Source organism: Pectinophora gossypiella, chromosome 13 (genome assembly GCF_024362695.1).
Source record: "Pectinophora gossypiella chromosome 13, ilPecGoss1.1, whole genome shotgun sequence".
NCBI classification, from domain to species: domain Eukaryota; kingdom Metazoa; phylum Arthropoda; class Insecta; order Lepidoptera; family Gelechiidae; genus Pectinophora; species Pectinophora gossypiella.
In genome coordinates this window covers 9,829,611-9,855,360 of record NC_065416.1, presented here as the reverse complement: position 1 = coordinate 9,855,360, position 25,750 = coordinate 9,829,611, and the positions used below count along the sequence as shown (strand labels likewise).

The following is a 25,750-nucleotide window of genomic DNA, read 5'->3' as shown; positions in this document are numbered from 1 at the left end:
GACAGCAATTTAAGTTACAGCCCGCTAGTTTTAATTTTCTTATCAAGGATCCATTATTATATTTATTTTCGGCCCATATAATCATTCTGGACGTCACTCATTTACTCATTAGAGAATTTACCTACCTAAGATTTTATTTTTTATTGTTATTATTATTGCAAAAATATTATTATTTCCGATGATATTATCATACTTATATAAATAGGTATACGCGTATCTTTATCTGACCCAAATGAACTATGTTTATATTTACGGCAAGAGCAATGTATACTCATTCCCCCAAGTAAAACATCGCATTAATAAATGCCGGTAATAAATAAACAAGTAACCTGGAAGCTACGTTGTAATTGGTACATCTTCCCACGTCAAGTTGGAGTTATGGCGGCCTTAACGAACGCCGTCCATCACAGCATTGCTGCTAACATTTATTTTAATATGACTTATTGTTGATTTGCCTCACATAGAAAGACTATTTGGTCGGACGGAGTGCCGAGGGCTCACGATATAAACTTTTATAAAAGTATATTAGGCAGGAATGGGGGGGGGGGGGATAAAAAACAAAAGAACGCCTTCAGCTGCTCATCTTGTGTTCAAGAATTGTGTTCTATCTAACCTATGAGCTAAGGACCATACGGTTCGTTTTTGTTTACGGGAGGTTTGTGTGTGTTTTTCTGTTTTTCCTGACTATAGAGCGGTGACCATCCATAAAACATACTTAATTGTATTATTCAATTCAATAATATATAGTATAATAAATCTACCAGAGCACTTCCCATTGTAAACACGCAATTATTTATTTCCAAGGATGTTCATGTTTCTTCCATAAATGTTTAAAGTTACTAGTCGTAAATCGATAACTTTTTACAAGTTACTTTATGCAAGGTTTTTCAATTGACGGGCGATTTTATTGAATAAAATTGTTTACTATAAAAATCTTAAACTATCTATTATTAAAGCTCATTGTTTTCAAAGAGTAAGTTTCTTATTTTATATCCGGGTCTTAATGCGGGTGATATAATAATATGTCATTATTTTTTACCACTAAGGTAAGTACGTCTTTGTTTTAATATCCTGCTTTCATATATATACATACTTACTTCAACGAACATAATATCGTCGTTGCCAATTTAAAATCATTTATGTGCGATCGGGTCAATTTTTCAGAAATTAAATAAAACTTCCGCCTGAATTTTTTTTTGTATGACCGTGTGTTAAATATATTAAAAGGTACTTAATTGATATTTACGTACATGACATAGAGTTTGTACTGAATGTTTTAGGAGCAAAATACTATTCGATCCTGACAAAAAAGAAATTTGGTGAGGGCGACACATAAGAGCTTTTAAATTGGCAACGGCGATATCGAATTATCATTTGATTAATTTATATTATGACAGCCTCCGTGGTGTAGTGGTTAGAGCGTTAGGCTCACGATCTGGAGGTCCGGGTTCGATTCCCGATGGGGACATTGTCGAAATCACTTTGTGAGACTGTCCTTTGTTTGGTAAGGACTTTTCAGGCTTGAATCACCTGCGTTAAGCCGTTGATCCCGGCTATTAGCCGTTAAAACACCTCCACCAACCCGCATTGGAGCAGCGTGGTAGAGTATGCTCCATCCCCCCCCCCCCCCCCGCCCCTCCGGTTGATTGAGGGGAGGCCTGTGCCCAGCAGTGGGACGTATATAGGCAGTTTATGTTTATGTAATTTATATTACTCCTTTCAGGGGTGACTGATAAAACGTAAGATCACTTTACTTACAGCTTATATTACTTGATATGACACAGCTCAACCCAAGAAAGTAATTCTCGCAAATTAATGGACATTTTCAAAGAATTCAAAATTCTAACCAAGCTCGATCAATTCCTATGCTAACCTCAAGAGCAACGTGGAATTATTTCCCCTTAATACTAGTATCATGAATTCATAGAAACATAAATATGTTCTAGTATCCTATTATAGTCCATTCGTTCACACACAGTGCGCCCCGCTGTGTATTACGTGTGAACAATTTAATTGGAGAGAATCGCCCGGGGACGCACTGTCGACACCCCACTTAGTGGAAATGGGATTATTGGAAATAACTACTTATGCTTATTGTTACTTAGGGGACTTGTTTGCTGAATTTTATCGGAATATTTGCCGTAATCCGCTACTAATGAGCACTTTAGTTAAAAAAAACCCATGTGAATGAAATAAGTTCCACTCTTGCTGATCTTATATGATATTAAGTATCTACTTAAGATAGATAGATAGATAGATAAAATACTTTATTGAGCACAATTGACACAAAATACCGAGATAAGGACAGCATAATATACAGAAAAGCACAACAGGCGGCCTAAGGTTAGAGGGGCTTAAGGTTAGAGTCATTGACTTATTTTCGGTATAATTTGGTTAACAGATTAATGTTTAAGTTTTCTAAGTAAGTATAAGGTAACATTTTGACTTCCAATAGTTTTAGTGACCAATAAGTAATTTATGAATATTATTTATGGTATCGCTCATTAATTAAACTTAATATATTATGTTAACAGAAAACAAAATACACTTCTCATCAAAAAAATCGAAACACTTCCGTTTTCATTGTTTCTGTCCGAATTTAACACAAAAAAGAATTCATACGATGAAAAAAAATACATAAATGTATAGCTGGCAGTTTGGCCATTACAGTAATAAGCGAAAATTCTAAATTCAAAATTAGAATTTCATTTGTTTATCTTATAAACGAAATGAATCACTGTTTTGAGACAAATGTGTGTTTAGGGTTGGAGTACATTTAGCGTTTAAAAACTAAAAATTGGCGCCTATCCTTAAACTTTTTGTTTTTTATTTCAATACTGTGACTTTGGGACGTCTGAAAAAAGGTTTTTTTCTAAAACGTATGGATACTTCGCCCACAGGAGCCGCCCAAGTTGTGGCATTGCTGGATTCTGGCCTTAGTCAGCGTGTTGTGGCTGCAAGACTGCATCTAAGCCTGTCATCTGTTCATAGAGTCTATAAACGTTATCGGGAGACTGGTTTGTTCACGCGCCGTTCAGGATCTGGCAGGAATCGGGTCACTTCTGAGCGAGATGATCGATTTATTGTAACAACTTCTTTAAGAAATCGACGCCTTAACGCTTTTCAACTGCAGCAGCGGCTTCGTGTTGTACGAAGGGTGGCTGTAAGTGACTCTACAATTAGAAGAAGGTTGAAGGATCGTGGACTGGTACCGCATAAGCCAGCAAATAGGCCGAAATTAACTGCAGACCATCGAAGAGCGCGCCTTAACTTTGCACGTGAGCACCTAAATTGGTCATACCTACAGAACCGCCACCATAGCTGACCTTTTCTTCAATGCAGCATTGTGCATAGCGTTCTCCGTCTCTTCTGTAGACCTTGTTCCTTCCGTCGTTACCATACAGCATAATTTTACACTCATCAGAAAAGAGAACTTTGCTCCACTGTAGGTATGACCAATTTAGGTGCTCACGTGCAAAGTTAAGGCGCGCTCTTCGATGGTCTGCAGTTAATTTCGGCCCATTTGCTGGCTTATGCGGTACCAGTCCACGATCCTTCAACCTTCTTCTAATTGTAGAGTCACTTACAGCCACCCTTCGTACAACACGAAGCCGCTGCTGCAGTTGAAAAGCGTTAAGGCGTCGATTTCTTAAAGAAGTTGTTACAATAAATCGATCATCTCGCTCAGAAGTGACCCGATTCCTGCCAGATCCTGAACGGCGCGTGAACAAACTAGTCTCCCGATAACGTTTATAGACTCTATGAACAGATGACAGGCTTAGATGCAGTCTTGCAGCCACAACACGCTGACTAAGGCCAGAATCCAGCAATGCCACAACTTGGGCGGCTTCTGTGGGCGAAGTATCCATACGTTTTAGAAAAAAAACCTTTTTTCAGACGTCCCAAAGTTACAGTATTGAAATAAAAAACAAAAAGTTTAAGGATAGGCGCCAATTTTTAGTTTTTAAACGCTAAATGTACTCCAACTCTAAACACACATTTGTCTCAAAACAGTGATTCATTTCGTTTATAAGATAAACAAATGAAATTCTAATTTTGAATTTAGAATTTTCGCTTATTACTGTAATGGCCAAACTGCCAGCTATACATTTATGTATTTTTTTTCATCGTATGAATTCTTTTTTGTGTTAAATTCGGACAGAAACAATGAAAACGGAAGTGTTTCGATTTTTTTGATGAGAAGTGTATATACTTATTAGTTATCGTATCCCGTAAATTTCAAGTATACAGGGTGTTAGTGACATCGTAACGAAAACTTTGAGGGATGATTCGACGGAAAAATCCACTTGATATCGACTCAGAATCATGGTTTGATTCATCAAAGTTTTCGTTACGATGTCACTAACACCCTGTATACGCCGCCCCTCCCTGAAACTATTACGCTACTTACAGGGAATTACTTACCTACCTATTTTATGGAATAACAAATACTTTTCTTCTTATGTACGTTTGCATTATTTTCATTACTAAATAATCATCAAAAATGAATCTTCTAAATAAACATGTTTAACTAATACTCTAGAATTTGTATATTAATTTTGGGGCTATAGTCGTTAGCTTATATTATGTTAATTTACAAATGTGCGCTATAAAAATCTACGACCAAACAAAAATACGTCCGAAGAAAGAAAAACGTTCTTAAACGTTACAAAATCGTGTCATAGTGTGAGATACGTGTGTATTTGTGACGACATTAAGTTGCGTTCACACCCACACGCGGTTGGGAAGAGTATTATACATGTGGATTGTAAAAATATGTTTTTACTATTCACAGCACACGTCAAAAACTCACATGGACGAAAGATTTGTGAAGATCTTTATGTATCTGTAGCTAAATATGCCAGCTTATGGGATTCCAAAGTTGCGTACTAATAGTGTTAACCGTCTGATTTAAAACTGCTTACTTACTTAAATTTATACGTGCACGAAGACACCAAGATATGAAGTTCTTTTTTAAAAAAAACGATGATTAAACATTCGGAAACCCCAACACTTTTACTCCCGGTAATTTTCTCTACTGCAATCATTCAAAAACCCTTAACCGACGCCCTCAGACCGCAATAATTTGCATGATCAACCAGTGGAAGTTGTGCCCAACAGGCACCTGAAATTACATATAAGTGGAACTGTCTGATTACCAGAAGATTGTGATAAAAGGTTTCTTTGCATAGTCCGGAATACAGAGAAAATGTAAGAAGATGCCACTCTTCAATTCGCACATAATACCTATATTTTCAAAGGACATTAGGTACACGTACACCCTATCTGACACGATGGACGGACATAGGTACACAATACTATGGTTCAGAATGCTCGGTGAAGAGTTCATCGATAGATATTGTTAAAGTGAGTGTGGTTAAATTAGTCTTCTTCTTCTATCGTGTGGGTTTGTGAGGTGAATTACCAACCTCATCAACCCTGGTTTGATTAGTTTCATCACTCGTAGACTGTAGTAAAAAACGCTCATTTTTTTGCCACTTTTTTTAATGTAAGTAAGTAAGTAAAATATTTATTTTTCATAAAAATACAGAAAATATTGGTATAATAAAAACCCCACAAAACCTCGGTTTGTCTGTGGGAGTGAAATTCGCTTAAAGTTATTATGTTTTAAAATACTTACAGATAACTTACAGCTAAGAGATCTTTTGAATAAGATGTTTAATTCACTTTAAGTAATTACAAAGTTTACAAACACGCCCGACAATAAGAGATAGATTGATGAATATAAAATTAATTAAAAAGTAAGGAATTCATATTTTTTTATAGTCTTTTTATTAAAGGTATTTTTATGTTGCAATTGTCAACAGATATACTTCGGGTACCGTGCCTTTTTTAGGCAATGCTTATGTGTTAGCATGCAATGGGTTATAAATGGTTCTGTTTTTGTAATTAATTGTGTTGTGGTGTTGTTTATATTCTGTGGCTCTTGAGTTGCTTATTATTAAGTATTTTTGTGTGTACTATTTATATAAATAGATATATTATTTATTTATTTATTGTCGGTTATGTATTTATTTGCATATATTTATTGGTAAGTTGTACTTATAATTTGTACCCGCAATCTTTGAATTTCAATTTTTACATTATCCTCGACTTATGGTTGTCTGGAAGAAATCGCTTTATGCGATAAGTCCGCCATTTGCCATGTACCTAATTAAGAGTCTTTTATAATTATTTATTTTTATTTTGGTGCAATGAAGTATATTTGTATTTGTTATTTTGTATTTGTTATGAGGAGCTCGGTGGCGCAGCGGTAAACGCGCTCGGTCTGCGATTGTTGAAGTTAAGCAACTTTCGCAAAGGCCGGTCATAGGATGGGTGACCACCATAAAAAAAAAAAAGTTTTCAACTCGAGCTCCTCCGTGCTTCGGAAGGCACGTTAAGCCGTTGGTCCCGGCTGCATTAGCAGTCGTTAATAACCACCAATCCGCACTGGGCCCGCGTGGTGGTTTAAGGCCCGATCTCCCTATCCATCCATAGGGAAGGCCCGTGCCCCAGCAGTGGGGACGTTAATGGGCTGGTGATGATGATGTATTTGTTATAAATCTGTAAACCAAAAGTGACTGCAACTACATAACTTGTAACTGTGCGCCTATCCCATATATTTTTATCACTGTCACTGTCGATTGTCATAATCGTTTGCAACTTGGCTAAGACCCCTGGTTGAAATGACCCTAGTATGAAGTATGTACGAGTATAAGCATTTATGTGGTAATAGAAGCCATCAGACCTTATCGAAAGCTCGTATTTACATAGGTAGTCTTGTCGAACATAATATTTACACTTAATGGTCCCCTGATAGACTGACGTTGCTTGGCAGGATGATAACAGGTCCGTTGCTGTTTATGTAATGATGAGGAAAGCTCGACAACTTTGCGACAGTCTGTACGTACATAAATGAACATTATACACAAGGTAATATAATCATCCTACTGTCTAGACCTTAAGGTAATTTTATAATGTTTTAGAAAATAGTTCCCTCAGCAATTTGCGTCTAATTGTTAATTCTTTCATCAAAATTTCGAGTCAAATTCCAATGGATATTAATGTGTGGCCTATGGCTAGCGAGGTCCAAATGGATAACCGAAATATAGCTAATAACCTATTAAAAAGCTTAAGAAAATTGCCGATGAAAGAGAGGAGTAGAAGAAGAGGATGCAATGACTATAAATATTATAGAAGTGTAGACTTAAAATAATTGATACATACAAGTTACTCAGATTCACAGTAAAATTATAACCACCATAAAAGTCACATAACTAATACTCGAGTAACTTGTAGTATTTGCACATTGCACCATAATATTCTAGCGGTTAAGCGATAATGTATTCACAAAATTAATTTTAACAAATACCAAGACTGTTATTATTTTACACTGCCATAACATCTTGAATGTATTCAATGCAACGACGTCGGCGCAACAAGCATGTATTCTACGTAGCGTCGTAAACCAACTAGACCAAATTAGTTAATAAAACATCGGCAAGTAAATGAACACAATGGCAATACATTGAATAATCATTTGTACCATATTTTATGGATACTTACATGATATGGCATAAACTCAATTCCATTGAGTATTGAGTTGTAACTGCAACTCAACAGAACACTAATCTGCATCCACTTTCTGTGACGGTAGCTTAAAGCAAATACTTATATAAAAAGTACCTACAGAACACCGTGAAGCAGGCAAAAAAACTATCGTCTTTTTTATTCCACTAAATAACTAGGTGAATGTTGAATGCTTGCGTGGGCATGTATAAATATATATCATTTGAACGTAATCACGCATTGGGGTAACCAATTTCTATATTTAGATCGAATCCCTGCAAAGATCTCGTTAGATCTAGCGGTCAATGTACTTTTTGTCTCCATTCTGATATAGTATAGAAAACGTAATAAGAATTATCGATTTATGTATTTATTAATAAATTCACTGTGATATAAGTAGGGTTCATATTTTATAATAAATAATGACGTATAAAATGAAATCCCATTTTAAGAAACTTTTGGCTAGTGTCATCGTAATTCACCATACTCACATAACATAGCTAAAAATTAGATAAACAACAGGTAGTAAGATAATATTTATAAACCATCATACACGCAAATAATTCAAAACATATACGAGTAAGTAACAATTATTTCACTACTTATTCAATCAAAATAACTGAGTAGGCGCATTGGGCTCATATTGCATTATATTTATGTACTCGTTCTTATCACAAATTGAAGAATATAGAGTACTGGTTTTCAAACCGTGGGAAAATACCTATATTTGAAAATATATGAGACGCACATTGACTATGAACTATTATTACTAAACCCACTCGTGAAAACGATTATATACGAATATTATCTCAACTCGCAAGTCGCAACTAGAGTCGATATAAAGTGGGAATGGGTCGAGGATATGTCGCGACCCAAGTCTCCTGGACGTCTTCCAACTACAATGTACTGCTGAAATGCTGATAATCCATATACTCAAGCATGAACTAGGATGTTACAGCAAAGGTGACTCACCACCCAAGTTGGATTACTCATAGTTTCGTGATTCGCAATCAGTGTTTTACGCCAATTCACAGTTCGGCAAAAAAAATAATTCAAATATGAGTATCCTTTCTCATTCTATCCTTCGGTTGATGACTCATAATTTATTTCAGGCGTTTAAATATTACAGGAAAATAATCAAGACTTGCTTTCTTAAGAGGCGCTATCAGATATGGGAATCATTGTTAAGTATATTTTCAGCATTTTATGTCACTACTTACAAGATAAGTAACGTATCGTGATTAATATTATTATTTACTAGCGTAGACACTACTTTCAATATGCAGGACTGTATTGCGATCATCATGCGATTTGTTAGCAGATCATCGCCAATTCAACCATCTCAGTAGATAAATACTACATGAACCTTATTATTTCTCATCATATCATCAATTCTTTAAAATATATTCAAAAAACAGGTTTCGAAATTGACAGACAACCGATACACTGCACATATTAATCGCACGTCAACATCAATGAATGAACCATGAAGGATGTGGTGATTGTAGACCATTATGCACGTCTGGAGAACAGTCGTTGATCCGAGTCTGGGTCACTCGGCGCCTCTTGGATGCATCCGATATCCCTAAGGTTATTGCACTTGGTTTTACTATTAACTTAATAGAAGATGAAAATTACTTCGCAAGCTTGTAAGAAACAGTGTCTCTTTTAACTTGCACTTGAAAACCCCAAAATTGCGCGTTGATCCTTTTTGATATAGATAGGTATTGTACAGAGAGTTCTCTTATTAGGTAAAATGTACAAATCCTAATGTGATACATAATAATATAATACACCTTGAAGGTAATAGCGTTTACAACTCCTAACGTCGCGTCGAGGCTGCAAAAGATCGCGAGGAGTGGATATCTGGTGTTCAACCCCTACATTAGAATTAAAAAAGAAGAAGAACTTTTTTGCTGACGCAATAGTTTATTTTTTTGTTAGGATTTGTTTGTTCGGTTACGGTATATATTTCTTATAATATATTTTTCCGAAAACATCCGAAATATTCGAATTTCGAATAGTTGTTTAATATAATGTAGCCGGAACACGATGGCCATCTGCATTGCCGCTCTACTCTGAAGTGAGACTAGGTCACGCCAACGGAAGACGCGTGACCAGCTTCATTGTGTGATACCACAATCGCAAATTACTGCACTTGGCAAAGAATTTAGATAACGAACTGCTGCCAAACTACAAATTCTATTTAAAAGTAAAGAAAATGACGAAAAACAACTATAGCTGCAGTGGGATACCTACCTATTAAAGATGCGTAGGAGGATGTGATGTAAGTTGTGACTTTTTGTTTACATGGAAATGCCATAAAATGTGTATAAATAATGTAAGTTGATACCTACATTCCTTTAATATCCTTAATGAGGGTACCGCCAATTTTACGAGTTCAATGGCAATAAAGACTAAAAGGTACTAAAGATCAAAGTAAAAGGCATTATTACTGACGAAGTACTCAAGATTACATTAAGAGTAATAAGTATTTTCAGTAACACCATAATGTTTAAGTAATGCTTTTTTGCCTTAAGTTAAAATACCTAGACATTCCTCCAAAATAATTAACGCTCGAAAGATTTCTGTTGAGTGACAAAAACATAGTCAACGAACCGTTTTATACCGAAATAAAATTTTAATTACAGCCCGCGCGGTTTCGAGTTTTTATTGACACCTCCAAAGTGTGGAGTCACCACTTGGTCAGGTAAGCGGGCCAGCCGGACACTTCCCTGTCAAACTATTATCTAAAGTTAAGTGTTTAAACTACATTGTCCGTTTTACAATGGCCCTGCAAAGTGACTATTGTCGTAAAATGCAGGTAACGTGTAAAGTACTAAACAAGACAATTGAGATAATACAATTCATCTACCATTTCAAGACTCGAGAGTGACAGTAAAACTCATTGAAAATTATAAACAGCCTTTGTTTCTATAATCGCAACTACTTTTTTCCACTCGAAAAAACCGAGAAGTAAATTTATTCGTAAATTGTAAAATATAATTAAAACATACTTTCTCATATCAAACGTGCAACTGAATTACAATAGCATCATAAACTCCTGATAAGAGCAACGGACTTCTGATAACTTATATCAGTCACACATCGACACAATATTTCTTACTGTGCCCATTCACAGAAAAGATCAACAGCGAACACATGGCCTTCACACATGACATCATTACGTTTAACCATTTGCTCCTTCTATTTACTTTACTATAGTTAGTCGTTTATATAAACTTACCAGCTAGTATTCACGTTTTCATTGACAGTCAGATGTTCAGCGACAGAAAATCCAAAATAAGAGCCGGCCTCTCCCAACTTTATCACAGGAATCCTCGGTTCCAGGTTGAAACTGGCGGCACTGTGTAAAATACACAAAAATAAAACACTAGCACACATCGAAGCCATTGTGAATTCTCGTAATTTTCGTCGTGCACTAATTCACTATTTCGTTATTTTTTGTAACATCGCGAGTTTCGTGTGTAGAGCGGCAGAGCGACGGGACCCCCAGCGCGGTTGCCGTTCGCCGGCGGAGTAGGTTCCTGCTACTATAAACTTTGCTCGTATCTGACTCGACGTAGAGACATAACTTGTCCTACTCGCGGCCAACAAGTAGAGGCAGAGGCGACTGAACTCATAAAAGTTGAATTATGACGTGCGCGCCATCTACAGGGATCTTACAGTACTTTGTGCTGCCATCTAGTAAAGTTTGCTTGAAACTCGTCAGCCTTCGAGCCGGATACTTGGCATTAGCATTCTGTTAGAGATTGTAGTACTCATGTGAACCTTTAGAGGTCTATAAATATGTTAATTTAAGTTTAAATTGTTTGGAGCTACTGGGCTTCTCTAATGTAGGTCCTTAATATATACTGGCTGTTTATTTCTTCTAGATTTGAATAATTTTCAACAAAATACATACTAAAGAATCATTTCTTTGCTGCCTGCCTTATTTTGAGACGCGAATGATTCTTAAAATACCCAATTCTTATACTTAATTTGAAATGAAATTGAAATAAATATTGGGTTAGCCTATCAATAATTTGGCTTCACTTAAGTTTTGATCGATCACGTCTTGACGTCTTGATCATTAGTATACAGAGAGACTAATTAATACACTCTGCACATAGGCTATCTCAAACCACGCCATAATTTATCAGCTGAATATTTCCTCCTGTTCTGATGGTCACACAGCCGAAGTGAGGCCGTGTGATTTTGTCAAGTCGTCTCGTTTATAGCCCTGATCATAAAGTCGTTATGCAGGTACCTTAGTAAACATGTTAAAGTTACTAGACATTCTGCGTTTATGCTTTTAGACTTAACTCAAATTAGGTACCTGGGGGGTTAAAATTGCCACATTGAAGCAATTCATCCAAGAAAGCAATATTGCTATTCGACATTGTTTGCATTGCTCACTTACTTTTTTATGCGCAAATGTCAAATTGCAACATTGCTTTCTTAGATGAATTGCTTTGATTTTAACCCCCAGGTTTAAAAAAAAACTCCAATTATTTATGAATATCTATGTATTTACCTCTGTTCATAATTTTTCGGGTGATCCTGTCGATTTGACGTTTGATGATGGTATGAAATCATGAGGCACACTGAATTGACCTAAGTAGTTTGGGAGTAATTATAGGTGATACTGCCTTAAGTCGGTCATCACATGTCCTTTGTACTCTTTTATCTACTTTGAAAATGAGGGTAGTCTCATAAGCAACACCTATTTCCTATTTAGTCCATATACTTACTTATTGAAGATTGGTTCTTTGTCAATCACAAAATCATGTATGCCAACATTACGTATGGTCATAAATAACGTCTACCTATCCCTAAAACGATTTACATCTTTGCGGTAACGTGTAAATTATGAATGGTTAAGTGCGGTTAAAATTATAGTGGGGCGCTACAAGCGCTGAGCACGTAACAATCGCTTATTAAAATTTGCTACAAATGCGTCTTTTGCGATACGCGTTCCGTGGGCATATTTTTTTTTATTTATGCGCAGAATTAATGCCTAGATTATTATTAAGATTCGTTTCGCTGGTTCACAACTAGGGTCATGTTATATATATGTATCTTGGTACATCACTACGGTCGATATTGGTTTTAGGAATATCAGAAAATATTCACTTTAAAACATAGATGACTTGACCCATTAAAGGAAAGGTAAAAAAACACACAAAATTAAACATAATCATTTTATTAAATAAAAAGAGTACAGTATTCGAGACAAACCTAAAATTGAATACAAACAAAAATAAAATTGGGGATCAAATAGTTGGACCACACATATTTTGATATAGATGCCGCTATAGGAATTTTAATTTACTAGTCTTTTACTACTCTCTCCGACAACAGGAATTATTAAATAAAATAAACAAAATGTGATTATAATTAAATTATTACATTACGTCTGATATAGAAAGGTATGCATGTCCATAAAAAACAAGAATACTGATAAATTCAACCCATTGATTACATTCTAAAGTAACCTACAAAAATATTTAAAGGTAAGAAGCCTGATTTAAAATTCAAGATAATAAGGATTTTACTTTCAATCTGCAGCCACAGATTTAAATTTTACAGCCACTAATTTGGAACTAGATGATGTGGTCCTATACAACCGTAGAGCTCGAGATGTAACGGCTCATGTACTGACCATGCGAGCGAGCGCCGGGCGAGTCCACAACCGAACATTCAGCGACGATACGAGAGACCTCGCCTCGGTTGCGAACTCGTGACCAAATCGGTTTGCATTTGACGGAACCTCTGTCGCGCCAGGTGGGTTTTTTGGCGTACCAGTACTATAAGCACAAGCACTGCAACGCCATTCCGGTGCCGTGAGCAATTTAGGGCAGGGGGTGGAAAGTGAGCTCGGTCTGTGAGTGTGCGAAAAGCAGGTTCAGCTGGGAGTCCAGTCCCACGTTGTAAACCTTGATTAGTTTAGCCTGGGACTGTCCGGGCTCCTTGCGCACGACAGCCACTCCGGACACCTTCATTAAATGAACTTCTGAGTCCACTGAGCCACCGCCAGTAGTTGCCAATTTGACGTGACATGTGACGTCTACGTGAATGTATTTCTCCACTGCCTTTCCGCGCTTGCCCGGGACATCGACATATTCTGTCTTCTCCTCCACTTGTGGCAAATCGGCCCTGAAGACGCTGGCTTCTCCGAGCAAACCCTGGACAGAAAATACTACAATCAGTACATGATCAGCTCACCTCACTAAATGAAATGCCAAGGTGAAATGCTTTAATTATCATTGGCATGAAGCCAGCTGAGTACATTTAGAAATTGTCCTTCTGCCAAAATCTGTCTTTTGAACTTTAACATTTGTTTCAACTTAACAGTAAACAAATCATTGCTTGTACTAAGCGCCAAACGTTTTAATTCATAACGATCTGTATCAGATCTTGGCTGAAAGCCATGAATAGAGACTTATTTTTTATATGACGACACTTACCCCATTTCCAGAAATAGAGAACTTCATGCCGGGGTGGATAGCGCGGGGCTCCATGCCGACGCCTTCAGGATGTGAGTCAGACCAGAAGTAATTTTCTGGGGCATTGAGCGTGTCTGGTTTGAAGGTAATGCGCTTTCCATAGCCCATGCCGATGGACTGCAGCAACAAGCTGCGGCCTTCGAACAAGTGCCGACGGCTGCCAGACGGCCGTACCCGGTAGTGGAAACCGGGAATAATCCGAGGGTCAACGTATGTTCCTGAAAAAAATAAATTTCATCAGATGTTGTTGTTGTTTACGACACGCATCACACATGTGAGAAAAAAACAGATAAATTACAACATTATCCTCATTTTGAGGCCGTTATTATGATTTATTAAACAAAACTTTGATAAAAATGGGTTGATTGTCGTAAATAAACCGATAAAAAAATGTTAACCTAAATTGAAAAGGTCAGTAAAGTTTGGAAGTATTTTGACTCAAAACTTACCAATAACAGGCAACTCGTATCTCTCCAAACCAACGACACAATACTGGCATGGAATGTCATTGATATCTCCTCCATTAACAGTGACTCTTCTGGATGAGGATTCAATGCCGGGTTTAAGTTCGTAGCCTTTCCTGAGCTGCTTGATACCGATGGCCACGTTAATTACTCTTGTCACCACGGCATTTCCACGACCCTTTTTGAGAATTGCCACTCCAGTAACAGGCACAAGTTTAATAGCTCCATCATTTTCATACCACTCAACTTTACAAAGAGTGTTAATCTTCACTTTCTTCTCAATGGATCCATCATCGGATATGTTTTGCTCCAGTTCAACTTGGTTTTTCTATGAAAATAAATAATTGATTAGTTTAAAGGTTCGAATAAGTAGACATAGCGTGAAATACTATTCATATTTTTAACAAGGTATGAATTATTTTAAAGTTAATCTTACCTGCTGCTGAACAACTTCCAGGATCCCCTGAGGCTCGTGATTGGCATCGTAAATTGTGAATTTATCTCCGACAGAAATAGCTTCAATTTCAAAGACGAAGCCTTCAGGGTTGGAGTCAGTCCAGAAATAATTATCATTGTCATTGAGAGTGCAGCCATAGGGTTCGAAGGTGAGCCGACGAGCAAACCCGCGACCAATGGACTGCAGAGTCAGAGCCTTCCCTCCGAACAAGTATCTTGGTTTCACCGATAGCGGGGGCGCATCCAGAGCCTGAAAAATTAAAGTATGATATAAACTCTGCTCCGTAAGGCAAAAAAAAACATAACAACTGTTTCTCAAATATTCAACACTCGAAGATAGGAAAGGACTTTTATATATTTAAGTATAATTCTGTTTTTGATTTAATATAATGTTTGTTAACTCGTTATGAACATTTAATATTTACTTTTTCTTCTGAAAATGTCGGACCAGTGATCAAAGTTATGATTATTTTTTCATATTCATCAGCTTTTCTCGTGGTTTTTCAAGTTAGACATGAAATTCCCAATAAGCACAAAAGTACATAATGATATGACGGAATTATATACACCCGGCGAGTAATGAGATGAAAAAATAACCATATCAAGACCACAAAAGAGAAATCTTTTGTAATGTAACATTGATATGATTAACAAGGCGTGACGCCCTTATGAATGATACTTATGGTTTACCTATTGCGGACATAACATGCTGCCAGCCATGTCACTTAGACCTGTCGGGTCGCTGCAAGCTCTTGAAGTTTTTGTGTTCGCCGCTTCGGGCGGGGGTCTGAAAAACTGGACGATCCACATACCATCGCCTACATCGAAATGTGCACACAACCAGTCGCGCCATACGCAAGTCAACAGTGTTGTTCGTTGATAATGTTTCCAGTCTGTAAACGTCAGCAACGGACACTGCTAACACTGCTCTAACCCCCTAGCCTCTACTCTACTAGACCGGATTATCCGGACCGCTGAAATCGACCAGCTGACGAATGGAATTTGGATTTTGCAAAATCATCCACTTGATATTTGCTTAAGAAACATCTTAATCTCCATTTAATTTAACAGCATCTTCAAACATTTTCATGTAAGGTTGCCATTACAATAGTTGTTGAACAAGTTTAAATATCATAGTTTTAAGAAATTAAATATAACAAGTTAGTGCATTCAATCTAAAATTCAAAATATGATAATAAACAAACTTATTTGTGATAGCGATGAGACTCAACAATTTAATGGGTGTCAGGAGCGACTACAATTGTCTTTAAAATTGTGGCACAAACTACATGACAACCTTACCATTACATTGTGCTGGATAAAAAGTATCCTAACATTATGGCATGACGAAGGAATTATTAGAGAATCGACTGTCATCACAAGTCACCCTATTTCGGTTGTGGTTATAGTGATGAAACTTCGCGAAGATTCTTTTGTACAACTTTAAGAAACCTTTTGTGTAAATATCAAATTTTGATAAACAGTGGCCGAATTCGATGTGTAATAAGAATTTTCGCTAAGTTCATGAACATTTTTGTAAGGTACAGTAAACTCACCATCCTCTTCGAGACTCTGAAAAATATTAAACCTTGCAGAAATGTTCGAAAGTAACCACAAAACCGATGGGATTCACATAAGTATTTATATCTGGCAAATAGTATTCAAGACACTAAAAATAATTCTTAGATTATAAAAAAATAAGGCAGTGAATTAAAAATTAAAATCACTAACCAATAGTCAATAGTAAATTCAGCACAAAATATTTAAAGATGATCGTTATTTATGATATCCAAACTCAATTCTCATTTAAATTCTTGCTTAGTCGTTTCTTTCGCGGTCCAGTCAATAAATTTTGCCCCGAAAATGATATGGATCTTCGTAGTTTTTCTTTTTCCGATGGGAAATATCACATAGATGATACACAAGCTTTTTTTGTCGATGGTAAAGCACACAGAACATAATCTGACGAGGAATAGTCGCATTATCGGTTGTGTATTGAGGCATAAAATAGGCAAAAAGAAATGTGGATGATTGCGTGAACATTGTATGAAACGATGTAGCAATCAGCAACACTTCTTGGTTCGGCAACGATTCCCCGTCGTGCGATGAATTTGCGACACGGTTGGAGGTTAAATTAAATTACTCGTCTCACCTGCATGGGGCGCACTTTGTATCGGAATCCGGTTCGGACGCGGGGGTCGATGTACACCCCGATGACGGGCATCTGGTGCGGCGCGGGCGCAGGCACACGGTACACGGCCGGAACATCACCGAGGGTGCTTGCGTCCAGCAACACTTCCTTCTCACTAATGCTCTCAGCCCAATAACTTTTGTAAGCGGGCTCAGGTAGCTCCTAAAAATGTATAATTCTTCAATTTCTTTTGCCACATCTAATACGTACTTAGTAAGTTTCAAAGATAACGAAACAGTAACAAATTCTATTTCGACGAGTTCCAAGTCAAGAAGATCATCGTAATCAAAATCTTCACACGCCAATATTTTCAACATAGTTACAAGTTTTTTTTTTATTGGATTTAAATTTCAGACCGACTGACAGCAGTAGGTCACGAGAGAATAGGAAGCCTAGACTGCATAATGAGTTGGCAGTCCTTCCGCAGTTTCATGTTGTTACAACCGTTGCCAAAAAATATCATGCGCCACATTACATAACTAGAATTTACAAGATGGTCGGAAGTATGATGAATCAGTAACAAAAATAAAATTTACGGGATTCGTGGGCTCTATATTTATTACCTATTCTTTATTCAAATTATAAGTAAAGGTAAGTACTCAGGGCTGCTATCAACAGTGACATGCATGCCAATCGACCGACCATTTATCGGTAATTGAAATCTTTTACGTCTTACAGTTCATCACTGGCAATTGCTTCCAGTTGCGCAGATTCTCAATAGAGTTAAATTGACATGTTATTTGCAAGTCGGTACAAAGTTCGCTCGAGAAGCGTATTATTTATAGAATTTTCTAGCCTATTTATACTCCCGCGCTACGTGGTCCATAGCACCTACAAGAGTATCAAGAATATCAGGTTTGTTAAAGTCATCGTCTTCATAACAACGATTTAATAAAAAGTATTTGAAGAATATTACTATAACGAATAATCTTTACTGAAGTCTTTTATGTAAGTAAGTTTATTTTTTCAACAATTCACTTGCGGACGTTATACTGTAAACTGACAAAACTGACGTTGTTATTCGTAGTGAACTTGTAAACCTCCAATGAAGGTTGAGACCTTTCGATAGTTTTTGCCAACATGAGTAGTGAAACCTTACAGCGATATTAAATGTTGACGACCTTCCTAGACCCTTCTGAATGAGAGGCGATGAAGCGCTATGAGTGCTGAATGCACTATTAAAAAGAAGACAATGAAGTAGACTGATTGTCTCAAAATAAGTCGAACATTCTTGTTACTGGAATATTTGCGACAAATCGAGAGATTTCTGTAGTAAACTGTACTAAAAGTAGAATTCTTGTAAAGGAAAGGATTGCCAAAAACGTAGGCGACGCGACAGAAATAATTGAATAGAATTTCTTATGTCCAGATCTGAAACAGTGGCGAACCTACTCGCGATTTCTATTTGGGCAAGTTCCAAGTAACATCAATGTTCGTAGGTATATTGTGGAGTAGGTAGTGTGTCATGAGTTATCAATTTAACATTGTCTGTCTACACTGGGGGTCAGGTGGTGACGTCAATACTCATATTGATAACATCACTCGTCGGGGGTGTGACTGTGAATACTCGTACAATTAGTAAACATACGACGTCTGAAGCACAACAACGTGATACAGTCGCCAAATATTTCCATTTGTCTGTTGCAAGCATGATGTAAACTCGTGTGGTGACTACTTTCAGAAGTAATTCTTTCATGCTGATTAGAATTTTCTTTGATGTAAGTATACGGGATGTTAGTGACATCGTAACGAATACTGAGGGGGATGACTCAGACCATGATTCTAAATTAGGCAGATTTTTCGGTCGCAAAATTCATGTTTTTTTATTATTTTTTTAATTATTTTCAATTTTATACTTTTGCAATAGAAAATCCTCTTGATATTAACTCAAAATAATGAGTTGAATCATCCCACTTAGTATTCGTTACGATGTCACACCCCATACGAGTACTACAGGTAGCCACACAAGTAGGTATGGGTGTTAGTGACACCGTAACGAATATTAAGGGTAAAAATTCTGTCGGAAAATTCATGAAAATTTTAGTGTTTTTTAATTATTTTCCGTTCCATACGTTTGCGACGGAAAATTCCACTTGAAGTCAACTCAGAACCATGGCCTGAATCATCCCTAAAAGTTTTCGTTACGATGTCACTAACATCCTGTATATTATCTGCAGTTATCTTTGTAACTTTCCATTACTGTTCGAAGATGAGTTTAGTGTTTAGTCCTAGTGGTGTTTTGACTATTTACTACATTTCTAGATCGTTGTCATTATTGATTTGTATTTCATCGAACTTACGGAATTTTATCTACGATTCATAAAATTGCTCTAATAGTGAATCAAACAGAGTGGAGGCCACAGACGTAATTTTCTCTATACGATAGCTTATTGTGAAGGACAGTCAAACCATGATCGATATTGACTAAATTATTTCGTTCAAGGATTACCTGATTGTAAGTAAATAATTATATTACTAACATTACAAATACAATAGAGGAAATTATAACTTTGAACATGAATGGAAAATTTTGAATACCTATCTACTTTTAAAATAAATATTTTTTTTGACGTTAAAACATTGTCATGAAGTAAACGTAAACATAGATAAATCAATGATAAAATAAAAAAGTAAACAATACTTACAGGTACTTCGAGCTCAGGGAAAGCCTCCTCGCCGTCGCTCTCATAGTCGCTTGGAATGGCGACAAAGCTTTTCGGAGTTCCTTCCGGTTCCTGCAAATACGATCTTTTAGTCTCATGGCTATCAGTTAGCACGTTCTTACAACTACTAAATATTATTATATATCTGTACATTTCCGATGTTTTAAATAAGTAGGTAAACAATGTGCTGAACATAAACTAAGTATCTTTAGTACCATGCCACATTAAATTATGTGACTGATTGAAACAAAGTCTTACTAAATGTCAAATATGTTAATGCGATAGAGTTCTAAGCTGTAGGTAATACATGATATTGCTCAAGAAATCATGACATGAAGGTAATTACTAACAGCAGTAACGGCAATTGCATTTCAAATGCATCACGCTAAAGTCGAATTTTATAGTCTTTTGAAATATTTTTTGTACTGTCTTTTTATGATTTACTGACTTGTTCTCTTTAGCTGTAACGTCGCGTAATTGCAAAGATAAGGCTCCCAGACTGTTATTTACTAAATGAGTAATTAGCTCTCAACGTAGAATTATCTTGAACTGTGACTGAGTAAAGTACTTACTGATACATTGATATTAAAAGGAGGTCAGACGTTAATATCTAGAGTCCTTGACATGAAATTCAATAAACGACAAGGCTCTTATTCGACGACCAGCCGAAATGTATTGCAAATCAGATCATTTCCAAAAATAGCATCAGACTTCTTCGAATAATGGCGAAAACCTCTTCGTTAGGTAATGAAGCCATTACCGCTAATTATGTAAGGTAATATGGACTTTGTTATGCAAAGTGCGCTGGATGCCTTTGTCTTCCTAAAACTGGTACTTTTCCTCATAATACAAAATAGACTTAGTCGTGTTAAATCTACCTACAGTGATATATATTGTGATGAATGATGTAACAAAATACCTAAACAAATATTAAAAACCTTGAACGCCGATATACCTATAACCGCACCGTTACGTCTATAATTAAGTCGTGGTATAGTGGTACTGTGTGACGCGATTTCCTTCTCAATTGTAAATAAAATAAAAATACTTCCTCTACGAATTCCACGCGTAACATGGAAGCAGAGATTTCAAGAAAATAAAAGTACAAAAATAAACCAGATGACGGTAAATACTTTTTTACATATGTCTTGGAAGGAAATCCTGAGTTTACGACTTTTGTTACTGTTAGCAGATATTTTATAAAGCGTTTTTTTTACAGAACTTGCTGATGGCCTACTTACCGACAAGTATTTGGTACCAGATGTAATCTAGACAGGCAACCAAACAATTCCAACAAGCTACAGGCCTGGACTTTTTTTGTTTGTTGACCAAAACAGAAGAACAGTTTCCTTACCTGAGCTGAAGGCAAGGTCTCGACCAACGCGGGTTCATCATCCAAGGCGGTGGAGGTGCCAGCGAGACGGGCACGTGTCAGGTTCCACAGCCGCTGCAAGGCCAATGGAGTCTCCTCATTCTGCATCTCCATAGCTGGGCTTGCTAGCATCTTGGCTGATTACTTCTTTATTCTGTAGGAAGAAAAGTACCACTATTGAGAAGTTTAACGCTAGGTGTTTAGGTATTCACCTAAATTAAAGAGTGACATATACTTAAATAGAAATCGGACTTTCTCCCATCATAACGTCCAAATTATTCCAAATAAGTAATTGTTTCTAGCCAATAAGTTGAATAAGTGTTCAGGAATTTTCATATTACCAAATCAGACAATAACATCGAGTGCAAACCGGCAGTCGCTTCTGTAAAAAATCGGACCTGTCTAATCTTCAGGTTAGGTAAGCGGATCTCGTGTCAAACGGAAGAATGCAAGGGAGATGATGATGATGATGATGATATCGCGTCTCGAAGTAAATTAGGTCAATTTATCCTCTATATTTGATATGGTGGATTTTATTGGAATATATTTCCTACGAGGAGCTCGGTGGCGCAGCGGTTAACGCGCTCGATCTGCGATTGTTGAAGTTAAGCAACTTTCGCAAAGGCCGGTCATAGGATGGGTGACCACAAAATGAAAAGTTTTCATCTCGAGCTTCTCCGTGCTTCGGAAGGCACGTTAAGCCGTTGGTCCCGGCTGCATGAGCAGTCGTTAATAACTATCAATCCGCACTGGGCCCGCGTGATGGATTAAGGCCCGATCTCCCTATCCATCCATAGGGAAGGCCCGTGCCCCAGCAGTGGGGACGTTAATGGGCTGATGATGATGATGATGATATTTCCTACACCAGCAGCATTAGCGTGGTGGTGTACGCTCCATACCCCCTCCGGTTGGGGAGGCTTGTGCCCAGCAGTGGGACATATATAGAGGCTGTTTATGTTAAACTTCATACAAGGCATCATTTACCGTGTTTAGACTCTGATATAGTTTCAGTCGTTTCGGCGGCGTTTAGTTTTAGTTGTAGGCGTCTGTGGGCGGATAAATATTCTCGACGCGTGGCCGGTCTGCGCCTACACATTCGGAACTACCTATTTTGAAATATCTGACTATTGTGTGTTATTCTATAAATAAACTGTTTGTATACTTATTTTAAGGAGCTCGTAGCCTAGTTAGTGTTTACAAAAGAAAGTTATTAAATTTTCTCATTCAGCAAATGGGTCTTTTAGATTGCATTTACTTCTAGTTTTTCTGTTTTGGAGGAAAAGCTGCCGATATTGGCTTTCTAGGTTTCAGCTTAGTCGTTACCAAGTTACAAAACATTTAGACGATTAATAATAACAATAAACATCTTCAGTAGGAAGAAAATATGTGAGGAATTGGTACAAAATCCAATCTGTAGCAAGGGGAATAGACGGAGTATTTAGAAAGGTATTATTTATCCTTATTTTTATATCACAATTAAGCTATTAATAGCTCGATACTTAGCTGTTTTAGTTATATTCAGCATTTACAGGTAACACTCGTGATATTTCTGTCACGAGTATTATACTTGCCTTCGTTATTAGCATCACTCAATGTATAATGTTGAGTAACATAAAACATATTTAAATAGGTAAATATATGAATACCAATGCATATGACTTGGAAAGTGCATAGACAATAAAACAGCTCTGTCGTTAAACCGTTGGTCCCAGTTGCTACTTACTGATGTAAGTACGTAGTCGTTACATGAGTCATTTCATAGACACCAGGATGGATTACCAACCTCATTAACCCACACGATAGAAGGAGAAGAAGCTCTATCTACTTCAAATCCAGAACATTTTAAAAACCTTGGAGGAGTCAATACGTTTTCAACAGTATCAGAAATAATAGAGGTAAAATATAAACTTTAATACTTTGCAGACCATTTCCATTGTAATTACTTATGACGGATTCTTTTTAAATTTCAACGTTGATACAAGTTTAGGTACTCGATTCGATATTATATACCTGTTGAATATTCAATGTTTATTATTCTTTAGAACCTGAACCTAAGCGGAAGGAAAATGAGAACATTATTACAAACCACTTGTAATAAAAATAGGTCTACTAATGAGAAAGGACCACGTCATAACCTAAAAGTGAGGATAAGAAAGGAAAACTATCAGATTGTGGGAAAGAACATAATTCGGAGAACAGAAACAGAATACCAAAAATCTAAATTAATGAAGATATTAGTGAAGACAACGCACCAGATAAGGAAGAAACGTCGAATTAAGTAATTAAACGTGATTGCGAAACTAAATATGAAAGAAATGGGCATTTAATCAATAGACTTTACGAAAGCAACTAAGTAAATACTAAGTAATTGGCCTAACGAGGGCTAACTGCCACGCGCTGAATCATTAACGGTGTTATTGATCCCTGCAAGTTTTACACGGTATACCTACGTCTGGTTATACTAACCAACACGTTTGCAATAATCTACATCGCAATGAATCATTCCATCGATATGTATTGGAAATTTTGAGCATTTTACGTAAAATCTTGACAAACTTACAGCATCGAGCTATCATGTGTGAACAGCTGGAAATTTAGAAACGTCTTTTTAATAACACTTATCAAACTCAACAGGTGTTACAGAAGTAAAAACTTCCATGACGTATACCAAGCTACCGCTGTACCAATGCAGAAGGAAGGTGTTCCCAATTTGACATTGCAACATGTTAAGTAAAAGGTGTTTGACTCCGCATACCGATTATAGAAATTGGTTTTACGAAACAAAATTTTTTTACAAATCTTTTGTGTTTCCCAGGTATAAAATATTACATCCTGTGCCTTTTTTTGTTAGAGCTTTGGGTTTACAGATACAGATAAAAAAGATTCAATAAAGGACCGTATCGTAAGGCACTTGAACGGAAAGCAAACACGAGCTTATCGGTATTTCATATCGCACCGTTAAAATGTAAGCCTACTGAAATGAATTTCAGTTTAAAATGCGATCGGTAAAGCAGTTTGTAGGCAATGAATTTAATATCAAGCACGGGAATAACAACTTGTACTATAATATTTTTTTTTGTTATTTCTAAATGTGTTTAGAACTCTTCGGCTTTCTAAATTAGGATTGCTGTTTATTTCCTTTGAAGCTATTAATGGAAAGTAGTAACCAGATGTTGACCAACCCGCATAGCGACGAGAGAGAAAGCGCTCCCCCCTGATGCAGTTAGAAACGTCGGCCATTTGCTAGCAATCTCGTTTACCAGAAAATTCCATACAGAACCTACTCTGATTTTTCCAGATTTATTCCAGATTTTTTCTTCGTAGAATGGCATTCTCCAATATTTTAATAATGTGTAACGTTTTATTTTAAAATAAAATGTAAAATTTACACTTCTAAACATATTAAGAAATTCGAGATTTTTTCGAACTTACCTCACGTTACTCAAAAAAATTTGAAAGCTGTGTTTATCACAGGATCTCTGGTATATTGGTAGCAGGATTCACAGGTCTACCATACAAAATTCACAGTTGCAGCGATCGTGTCACGAGCGGTTAGGACAAGAGAACTGTAGCGCAACTCGAACAAGACTGAGGGTTAGTGCACACGATGAGTTATTATAAACTTGGGTAAAACGGTGCTCCTCGGACAGGGCCACCGGCGGGCGAGGGGCACTGGCAGTAAGACTCATCGGGGCCACAGACGTCAATAAACGGGGCCGCGTAGTCACAAGAAGTGAGTGGCCTATCTACCTTCCTAACATTGGGTTAGGTATGTCATGTGTCTGGTAGAAAATTAGGCTGGGGTAAAATTTATTCTTATCTTATTCATTGAAGGTTATTTGAAATTAAATCTAAAAACTACTAACTTTAATTTGCGAGCCAAAACTTGCCTAAAGTGCAATTTTCTATATTATCTGTAAGATTTCATGGAATGAAAGAAGAATTTTAAGATCTCTTTTCAAGAGTCAACAACCGAGGCCACGTCAGTCCCAAATCGGGGACTGTTCACAGTCGACCTAGTCTAGCGCACGGAAAAGGATGCCGATATGGTGCGAGAGCGGGACAGCGCGACGGCACGCACCGTCCGCGTGCTCCCCAGACGGTCACGCACACATACACAGTGGTTACGCATGCGTCGAAGCTATCGATACGTCTACGACGTCATCGGCCTCCCAACGAGCAAAGTTCGGAGGCGTGGAGGCAGACGCCCAACAAAGTTCAGTAAAAACTTACCACCACGTGACTACCGTTATGGAAGAAATCTGGGAAAATAACAACATGCCTACGCGTATCAAAATAAGTAAGTGTTAAGGAAAGCCCGCGTAATATCAAGCTTGAAGTGTTTGGCAAGTGCGATAAGTATAGGTACATATTTAGAAGAGGAAATCCCCAATAATTTACCCCAAGTAAATTTTTTCCTTAAACAAATGAACATGACTGCGTTCATTCACATTTGTCCTTGTGAGGACCTAGTCACTGCCCTAAAATCGCACCTTCGTCGTTCAAATTGTTTAAATTATAAC

General features: G+C 37.0%; 2 protein-coding genes across 4 annotated transcripts in view; both read right to left on the bottom strand.

Moving 5' to 3' along the window:
* Positions 1–11,184, bottom strand: part of LOC126371857 (integrin alpha-PS1) — a 103,254-nt gene extending 92,070 nt beyond the window's left edge. For both annotated transcript variants that reach the window (XM_050017244.1, XM_050017245.1), the window contains exon 1: positions 10,820–11,184. In XM_050017244.1, coding sequence (XP_049873201.1) covers positions 10,820–10,986 — 167 coding nt within the window. In that variant the 5' untranslated portion in view covers positions 10,987–11,184. The remainder of the gene's footprint in view (positions 1–10,819) is intronic.
* Positions 11,185–12,762: 1,578 nt separating this feature from the next.
* Positions 12,763–24,830, bottom strand: LOC126371866 (uncharacterized). 2 transcript variants are annotated; one of them, XM_050017258.1, is made up of 8 exons: positions 24,660–24,830; positions 21,210–21,381; positions 19,838–19,927; positions 17,154–17,354; positions 14,982–15,251; positions 14,531–14,873; positions 14,043–14,299; positions 12,763–13,760 (listed from the first exon to the last, which is right to left on the bottom strand). In XM_050017258.1, exons 2-8 carry the CDS (start codon positions 21,357–21,359, stop codon positions 13,428–13,430), a joined length of 1,644 nt encoding a protein of 547 aa, XP_049873215.1. In that variant the 5' UTR covers positions 21,360–21,381; positions 24,660–24,830; the 3' UTR covers positions 12,763–13,427. The 2 variants fall into 2 exon arrangements, with proteins under 2 accessions (XP_049873215.1, XP_049873216.1); XM_050017259.1 differs by lacking the exons at positions 19,838–19,927; positions 21,210–21,381; positions 24,660–24,830 and adding an exon at positions 17,435–17,594.
* Positions 24,831–25,750: the final 920 nt, after the last annotated feature.